Below are 10125 nucleotides of genomic sequence, written 5' to 3' on the forward strand. Positions count from 1 at the left end.
TGGCTCGGCTCACCTGACCGCCTATTGAAGGTACACTTAACTCATCATATATTGAATGACAATTCCAATGCTTGATAAGTACCAGACGTGTCGCGCCTCCAATAATTATCAAAACATTGGACCCATTATCACCCAACTTAATGGGAGGCTATGACCTAGTTATCCCCATAACCATTTCATTTTAAGGACCTAATAATTTTAGAGGATTTCTTAATTAGGATGGATAAGAAGATCCGGTTAGTCTAATTTCTTCCACTGACTTCACCAAATCAGATTAGACTCAAACCGGTTAAGGAAGCACCTAAATCAGTCAAACTGATTTTCCTTATAGGCATGGGCTAACTCGAATCATTAAGTGATCCAATCAAAATGTGATTGACCATGTCGGCCAAGTAAGTGAGATCGGTGGAAGGGATATGTCATTAACTCGACAAAGACGAATCAGTGCGAGTAGCTCCCAATTAAAAACCACCGATCAAAACTGCCAAACTTACCTTAGACACCGACTGGTTAATCAATTTCGATTTGATTACTCAAATGACTCGGGCTACACCTCTGAGCTGAAATCAAGTTCCATCTTGGTCTAATCAAAGACATGGACTTGATCCATCTACAACTATTGTAAATTGATCTAGAATTTTTTTGACCTAATCTAGTTACTACTTAATTAGATTTGATCAATTAATTCTATTTGTCCATGTATGATTCTAACTTTAGGTCTAACCCAATCCTAGGAACTTGATTCAAGCTAACCCATATGCCCAAAGAATTATGCAATGTCAATTAATTGAGTTACAATTCTATTTCATAACACTTAATTCTCAATTAAGTTTAGACTTATGAAAGTTTTGATCATGAATATTTCTTTTTAATTACATATTAATTACAATCTTTCAGTTCTTAAAACATATTTTCAGATCTGAGTTTTTGTAATTAATCACATGTAATCAGATTTAATTCATGTTTAAGTCATTATATTTAATGTTTATGCATCACATATACATAACAACATGAATTAATACAAACAACATACATCTTATGTATTTGTTTTTTCACTTTTATTTTCAGATCTGATTTGTTCATAAAAATCAGAGATCATATGAATCATAAATTTTATTTAGATCTAATCTAAATAATATTATGATTTCAGATTTATTTATGTTACAAATCTTAACACAAACATGCATCATATGCATTCAAAATTTCAGATCTAGTTAATCATGCATAATCAGTAATTAAATCAATCATAAAAATACTTTAGATCTAATCTAAGTATGATCATGATTTCAGATTTAATTACAAGAATTAAAACATAAAAGTTTAAACATGAACCTGGCTCTGATACCACTGAAAGTGAATCCTAGGTTCTACGGTGTTAAGCATGCTGATTTTTTTTTTAAAAAAACCATGGCTGAATCTGATCGGGTTGCCTACGTACCCCTTCATAAGGGGGATCAAGCCATACGTAGTTCTTTTTAAGTTTTAAAACGCAGCGAAAAAATCGAATCAAACAATTTAATTCATGCATGCTTACAAGATCAAATCTAGAAATCAGCACCTTAAGAACACATAAGATTATGCCGGAATCGTTTAAACAATTATGCTAAAACTTTCATGCATGATTAACTATCAGATCTGAAACTTAAGAACTCTATTCCGATTAATCTCCGAATATCCATCAAATGGATTCTGGAGATAAATCCGTGAGGAGCCCCAAAGGAGGGTAAAACCTCGAGGAATCAGACCTAGACCCTGACTCCAAAATAAAATATTGATGTGGGATTAATACCTTTTATGATGGAAGAAACTTATGGATCTGATCCTTGACTTCGCAGCCACGCACACGAATGGCCTCTATGAGAAGTACACGCGAAGCCCTAGGTAGATCGTCTTCCGCGGGAGTGCTAGCTCGCGCAGGAACGCAGCAATGGCTGAAGCTTTCTCCTTCTAAACACTCAACCTTTGATTGTTCTTCAAGGAGATGGAGGATGGACGTGAGGAAGAAGGAGAAGAATGGATGGAGGCCCTTAGGGAATTTTTTCAGAATTTTTTGAAACCTCTAAATATGGTATATCTTGAACCCAAGGCATGGGGGTCTTTTATAGCCAAAAGATCCCCCCACGTATCACACCTAATTTAGCCAACTAATTTGGCTGATAAAATTCCCAAAAAATTCTGGTGGTTTGGCAGCTAAGAGGAGATAAACATATCCAAATTTCGTGCATTTTGGATTCCTAAAAGATAGGAATTCATACATCCAAAATTCAGCCGCAGACCACCCTATTTCATGCACCATGCAATCCCTACAAATTAGGAAATTCATCTAAATCTTTCTAGAAAGATTTAAGGCGCCATTTTTATAGAAATTATAGCCCCAGCCTCCTCTCTTCTCACGCCAATTTTTGGCCAAAAATAAAGAGGATAGGCATAGAAAATATTGGGAATAAATTAAGGTATCATTCTTCTCCAAGAAGATAAGGATGGGTTCCTAAAATTTAGGGATTCTTCTCCTTATCCAATTCTGATTATTTGGACTCATGATCCTCATGGTCTTCTAATTGATTTGGATCAAGCCCAATCTAATTGGGTCAAGTCCCATCAATTGGGTCAAGCTCAATCTACTTGGGTTGAACCCAATCCAATTAGGTCAAACCCTGATGCAGCCCAAATTGAATCCTATTCAATTTGGCTCAACCTAAGCCCAATTTACTCAATCAAATTGAGTTCATTAGTAATCTAATTACTAATTAATCCTCCATTAATTCAATAATTATTTTAATACAATTTTTGCTTTGGATAATTTGTCAATCGAATTGACCAAATTACCCCTAAATGATTCTTAATCATCAATCAGCCATTTGATCAACCTAGAAACTTCTATGCGTGTGACCTCATAGGTTCGAACCTAAGCCGGTAGTATAGGAACGTCTTCCTATACTAATCGATGTGACCATCTAGCAATGGTACCCGACGTCCGGATAGGCCGAATCAAGGTTCGCCGTACCGGTACCGAACCCCGTACCGGTGCCGCACTAGTATAGGCATACCGAGTGTCGGTACGGTACCGTACGCTCGGTACCGACCGTACCGACATTGGTGTACCGATACCGGTACCCATCGGTACGGGTACGGTACGCTCGGTACCGACCGGTACAGCGAACCTTGGGCCGAATATATGCGAAGCAAATATTCTGGAACCCTGGACTATGGTTACTGTATAATTCAATCCCTTTGACTCCTAATGCCAGGATGACTTAGAGCTCACTGTCAACCCTATAATTAGTACATCCATTATGTGATTAACTTTAGATATCCCGTGACTCCTCACTGGGATTACCCTGGCCAAGGTTTTGCTAAATTAATCACAAGACATTATCTCCTGTTTGCAGGAGGGGTCAATTCCATCTCGACTCACAACTGACTACGCAAGTACTTGACTGCACCCAGTGACCTTCCGTCACTGAATTAGAAATTCAGGTAGTCCGGTACCAAAGTACAGTGAGTTGCTTGCTAGTCACAGGTTGCGATCTCAGGTCAGAGGGCCAAACTTATACCCATATCCACTCGGAACATCTCTTGACAGTAGAGCGTTCCGGAATTGGTCACGTTCAGTGAAATGTACTCCTACACTTCACCTATATGGCATACCAGTGTCTCCACACTCCTTGGTTAAGAGGACAACCAACGTATATGTCACACAACGACCTAATTTCGATAATGTTGTCGTCCTAGTAATAACATATCATTTGGTCGCGAACAAGTTTAAGGACTCAAAGATAAATCCTCCTTTATCATAACATAAGTCCTAAGGACTTCATTTTATAAGAGTTCATTTGAAGATGAAATGATGAATAATGCTAACTAATACTTTATTAATTTATCAATTTATTTACAAAATTCAATCATCAATATGCTGACGATTGACATTTAGGATACAATTCCCAACAAGGCCCAGGTCCAACCAGTGCTTCCTCTAAATAGACCGATCCTCCAGGGCCAAAATCTTCATGGCTCCTCCAGGGCTAGTAATGAAGAACGAGCGTCTCCCCGGAGAGAACTGCCGGGGAGAAGCCTGGACAGAAGGTCGCAGCCTTCGGAGGCTGAGTCATCTCCGGACCGCCACGAACCGGAGCAGACAACTGTGACAATCCTCCAGGCTGGGGAGCTCGACAGAAAGGTCGAGAACCTGGAGCGCCAAATTGAAGCGCTTCATAGCAGGAAGGCAAGGCGCGAGGGTAACTTTGAGTTCACCACCAAGTCCCCCTTTTCCTGCCAGATCGAGGACGAGCCGGTCCCACCGAGGTTCAAAATGCCTCAAGTGGAGCCCTACAACGGAACTTCCAATCCCCTCGACCATTTGGAGAGTTACCGAGCCCTCATGGCACTGCAAGGGTCCTCACAGGCCGTGCTCTGCAAGGCCTTCTCAGCTACCCTTCGGGGAACTGCTCGGCTTTGGTTCTCTGGATTGAACCCGAGCTCAGTCTCCACTTTCGAGCAGCTCGGCAGGCAGTTCGCCACCAACTTCACTGCCAGTCGGCGCCAGCGGCGAACATCGGATTCCCTCCTGAACGTCAAGCAGAAAGAGGGAGAATCCCTCAGAGAATACCTCGACCGTTTTACCGCTGCAACCTGGGAGGTCCGCGAGCTCGACTAGTCAATAGCCATATCGGCACTGAAGACCGGGGCTCGCTCCTACAGATTCCTTTTCTCCATCGAGAAGAGCTTTCCTACCGACTTCACCGAAATGCTGGCCCGAGCTCGGAAGTATGCGAGGGCCAAGGAGGCTATCGCCTCCAGGCGGGGCGCGACTGAGCCGACCTCAAAGAAGCAAAGGAAGCGTCGCGAGGAGCGCGGCCGCCCGAAAAACCGATCCCCCTGCCGGGATAGGAACCTGCCTCGGCTAAAGAACCCGCCTCGACAACAGGGACGGCTTCAACCAAGATCCCCGCCTCGACCAAGATCCCCGCCACGGCCTCGAATGCATTTGGGGAGGTACGAGAATTGCACTCCCATCAATGCACGCCGAGCCGAGATCCTAATGGAGAGTGAAGGCCGGGACTCTTCCGACCCCCGCCTCCAATGCGGGATGTAGGAGTCCCGCGCAACCCTAGGAAGTATTGCCGCTTCCACTGGGACCACGGCCACGACATGGAGGACTGTTTCCAGCTTCGAGATGAGATCGAGGCGCTTATCCGCCGCGAGGTACTCAATCAGTTTGTGAGGAACCGACGTGAGGAAAGGAGGCCAGTGAAAAACGCCGTGCCGCCCAAAAATCCAAATGACAACAAGCCTATCGCCGGCACCATCAATGTCATTGGAGGAGGAAGCTCGGCTAAAGAGCCAGCCAAAGAAGGGGTTCCCCCAAAGCGCCCGCGCACTTCTGAAGCCATCTCGTTTTCGGACAAGGACTTGGAAGGGGTTAAAACCCCTCACGATGATGCTGTGGTTATCTCTGTGATTGTAAATAAATTTGATGTAAAGCGCGTCTTGGTTGATAATGGAAGCTCGGCAAATGCTTTGTACTATCATGCCTATCAAAAAATGGGGTTGACAGAAAGCCAGCTTCGGAGAATGAACGCTCCACTGGTTGGATTTACCGGGGACTCGGTCCCGGTTGAGGGCGAGATCAGTTTTCTTGTCACAGTTGGGCTCACCCCCCGAGAAAGCACCGTGAGGACAGACTTTCTTGTAGTCCGCCTGCCTTCAACCTACAATGCCATTCTGGGAAGACCGGGACTTGATGCCCTCCGGGCTGTGGTCTCAACCTACCACTTGCTCGTGCGGTTCCCCATCGATCATGGGATAGGTGAAGCTCGTGAAGACCAGACGGTGGCCAAGCGGTGCTACATGGCGACCTACAAAGCAAAACCACCGGCTGAAGCGTCAAGCCAACAGGAGCTACCGGCCGAGGCGCCAACTCAAGCAATGGACCGCATGCTGCCCATTGAAACCTTAGATGTGTGGAACGACCTCTAAAAGAAGCGGGTAGAGCCTGGTGAACTTTTTATCCAAATTCCTTTACAGGAAAATTGCCTCGAGCTAACCATGCAGGTCGGCTCCGGCTTGAGCTCCTACGAGAGGGAGTGCTTGATCGAATTCCTCCAGGCCAATATGGATGTCTTCGCTTGGTCGCCCGCCGACATACTGGGAATCGACCCCGAGGTCATGGTTCACCGACTCCAGGTGAAACCGACCTGCAGACCCATGAGGCAAAAGAAGCGGGGCTCCGCCCCGGAACGACAGCGAGCGGCGGCCGAGGAAGTAGACAGACTCCTCGAGGCCGGCTTCATCCAGGAGGTCTCCTATCCGGACTGGCTCGCCAACATGGTCCTCGTGAAGAAAGCCAATAGGAAATGGCGTATATGCGTGGACTACACCGACCTGAACAAGGCCTGCCCGAAGGATAGTTTCCTCCTCTCCAGCATCGACCAGCTCGTCGACTCTACCTCGGGACATCAGCTGCTGACCTTCATGGACGCCGTCTCGGGATATAATCAAATCCGAATGGCGCCTAAAGATGAGGAGAAGACGGCTTTCATCACCGACAAGGGCACTTATTGTTACAAAGTGATGCTGTTCGGATTGAAGAATGCAGGAGCTACATACCAAAGGCTGGTCAGCCAAATCTTCAAAGAATAGATAAGCCGAACATGGAGGTCTACGTGGATGACATGCTAGTGAAAAGCTGAATAGCAGAGCACCATGTGGCTGACCTCAATGAAATATTCTCCAAGCTCAGGAAGTACCAAATGAAGCTCAATCCTGTAAAGTGCGCGTTCGGAGTCATCTCCGGCAAATTCCTGTGCTTCGTAGTAACCCAGCGCGGAGTCGAAGCTAACCCCGAGAAGATCCGAGCACTGCAAGAGATAGTACCTTCAAGGACGATCAAAGAGGTGCAGAGGCTTACCGGGCGGGTCGCGGCCTTGGGGAGGTTTGTCTTCAGGTCGGCCGAGCGCTGCCTCCCATTCTTCAAGATCCTTAAACGACCAAAGAACTTCCTATGGTTGGAGGAATGCCAGCAAGCCTTTGAAGAGCTTAGGTGCCTTCTTGCCTCCCCTCCGCTACTCACCAAGCCTCAGCAAGGCGAAGTTATTTATTTGTACCTGGCCGTCTCCCCGGTCGCAGTAAGCTCAGTCTTGGTCCGGAAAGAGGACAAGCTTCAGAGGCCTGTCTACTATACCAGCCGGATCCTCAGAGATGCTGAGATCCGATATTCTAAACTAGAAAAAATAATTTTCGCCCTGATCACCTCAGCTCGGAGACTCCGGCCCTACTTTCAGGCCGACACTGTGGCCATACTGACTGACCAGCCTATGAAGCAAATCTTGCAGAGGTCGGACCGCGCCAGAAGAATTGCCAAATGGGCAATTGAGCTCGGGGAGTTCGACCTCGAATACCGACCAAGGCCGGCTATCAAAGCCCAAACGCTCGCCGATTTCATCATGGAGTGCACTTTGTCGGATGATCCCGAGCTCCCACTCATGCCAATGGGGGAGACCCCGAGGCCACCATGGGTCCTATATGTGGACGGCTCCTCAACCTCAGAGGGTAGCGGAGCAGGTCTCATCCTCACCAGCCCGAACGGGGTAGTGGCTGAGCAGGCCCTACGCCTCGAGTTTCCAGCCTCGAACAATGAGGCAGAGTACGAGGCGCTCATTGCCGAGCTCAAGTTGGCAAAGAAGCTGAAGGCAGAAGACCTGAAGGTCTTCAGTGACTCCCAACTGATCATGAGCCAGATTTTGGGAGATTTTGAAGCAAAGAAACCATCAATGCAGAAATATCTCCAAAAGGTGCGAGACCTCACATCCGTCCTAGGCTCCTTCAACATTCACCATATCCCCAGAACGGAGAACCTCAGGGCTGATCAACTGTCAAAGTTGGTGACCTCCCGCATGAGCGAACTCTCCAAGGCAACGGTGCTCGAATATCTCCAAACACCCAGCACAGAAGAACCTGAGCCGACCATGTGCATCGACACCGAGCCGAGTTGGATGGACGAGTTCATCAACTATCTGCAGGATGGAATCCTCCCTGACGATGAGCTCGAGGTTCGCCGAATCAAGCGTCAAGCTCCTCGGTACATATTATATGAAGGCAAGCTCTACCGCCGGTCGTTCACCTCTCCTCCCCTTAGATGTCTCCGCCCCTCAGAGGCAGATTATGCTATGCGAGAGGTCCATGAAGGGATCTGCGGGAACCATCTGGGGGGCCGGGCGCTAGCCCATAAAGTCTTGCATCAAGGCTACTTTTGGCCCACACTTCAAAAGGACGCAACGGGCTTCGTCCGAAGATGTGATCGGTGTCAACGGAATGCCAATATCCAGTGCCGACCCTCGGTCCCGCTGATCTCGATCATCACCCCCTGGCCATTCGCCCAATGGGGGATTGATATCCTGGGACCTTTCCCTTAGCTACCGGGCAAAGAAAGTTTCTGATCGTCTCCATCGACTATTTCACCAAATGGGTCGAAGTTGAGCCTGTAGCCCGGATCACCGAACAGAAGATGCGGAATTTTGTTTGGAAGTCAATAATCTGCAGATTCGGACTTCCCCGCATCCTCATATCTGACAACGGTCGTCAGTTCGACAACATCCGTTTCAGAGAATTCTGCTCCGAGCTCGGCATCGACCACCGCTTCACCTCGGTAGCCCATCCACAGACGAATGGAGAGACCGAGGTGACAAATCGCACCATTCTCTAGGGGCTTAAAGCTAGACTCGATCGATCCAAGGGGCAATGGGTCGAAGACCTCTACAATGTCCTTTGGGCCTACAGAACAACACTCCAACTTCCTACTGGCGAGATCCCCTTCAACCTGGCATATGGAACGGAAGCAGTTATTCCTTTGGAAATCGGACTCTTCTCACCGAGAGTGGAACATTACGACACAGCCTCCAACTCATCCCAGCTCAGGGGCAACCTGGACCTCATCGAAGAAACGAGGGAGGCAGCCCGGGTCCGCATGATGAGATATCAACATAAAACGGCACGGTACTACAACTCCAGAGTAAAAGACAAGCTCTTCAAGTCAGGAGATCTCGTCCTCAGGAAAGCCGAAGCTTCTCAGCCCACCGAGCAAGGAAAGCTTGCCCCGAATTGGGAAGGACCATACAGGATTGCCAGAGTGCAACGGCCCGGAGCGTACAAGTTGGAGTCTCTTGATGGGACCCTCATCCCACGAAGCTGAAACTTCGAGAACCTCCGGATGTACTATCAGTAGCTCCCTCTGGGAGGCCCACAACACCTGAAAACACAACTCCTGCTCCCTTCTCATAATAATTCATTCATAACTCTCCTTAGTTATTCTGTGCTTCTCCTGACATTGGAACATTTGTGATCCTCAGAAAGCCCGACCAAACTTGGATGCCCGACCAAGTTTGGATGCCCGACCAAGCTCGAAAGCCCGACCAAGCTCGGATGCCCGACCAAGTTCGGATGCTCCGCCAAGTTTGGAACACCACGCCACGCCGACGTCGAGCTTGGTCTCGATCTCCCTCAAAGACCTCGACGAAGGTCGGGATGCCCCAAGTGTCAACCGTAGAGTCCCAAACTCCCTCGACCTCGGAAAGCGTCACCAGGTCGACAGCGAGCCCAAGCTCCCTCGACCTCGTGCTCGATATCTCGACTAAGGTCGGGATGCCCCATGTGTCGACCGTAGAGTTCCAAACTTTCTCGACCTCGGAAGCGTCACCAGGTCGACAGCAAGCCCAAGCTCCCTCGACCTCGTGCTTGATATCTCGACTAAGGTCGGGATGCCCCGTATATCGACCGTAGAGTCCCAAACTCCCTCGACCTCGGGAAGCATCACCAGGTCGACAGCGAGCCCAAGCTCCCTCGGCCTCGTGCTCGATACCTCGACTAAGGTCGGGATGCCCCGTGTGTCGACCGTAGAGTCCCAAACTTTTTCGACCTCGAAAAGCGTCAATAGGTCGACAGCGAGCCCAAGCTCGCACGGCCTCGTGCTCGATACCTCGACAATGGTCGGGATGCCCCGTGTGTCGACCGTAGAGTCGAAACTTTCTCGACCTCGAAAAGCGTCAATAGGTCGACAGCGAGCCCAAGCTCCCTCGGCCTCGTGCTCGATACCTCGATAATGGTCGGGATGCTCCGTATGTCGACCGTAGA

The 10125-nt window shown here is 48.1% G+C and overlaps 1 protein-coding gene across 1 annotated transcript; it reads left to right on the forward strand.

Moving 5' to 3' along the window:
• Nucleotides 1-5148: 5148 nt before the first annotated feature.
• Nucleotides 5149-8411, forward strand: LOC120111619. Its single transcript, XM_039129322.1, has 3 exons — nt 5149-5460; nt 6025-6390; nt 6771-8411. Exons 1-3 carry the CDS (start codon nt 5149-5151, stop codon nt 8409-8411), a joined length of 2319 nt encoding a protein of 772 aa, XP_038985250.1.
• The last annotated feature ends 1714 nt before the right edge of the window (nt 8412-10125 follow it).

The sequence above is a fragment of the Phoenix dactylifera genome, chromosome 1 (assembly GCF_009389715.1).
Source record: "Phoenix dactylifera cultivar Barhee BC4 chromosome 1, palm_55x_up_171113_PBpolish2nd_filt_p, whole genome shotgun sequence".
NCBI lineage: Eukaryota > Viridiplantae > Streptophyta > Magnoliopsida > Arecales > Arecaceae > Phoenix > Phoenix dactylifera.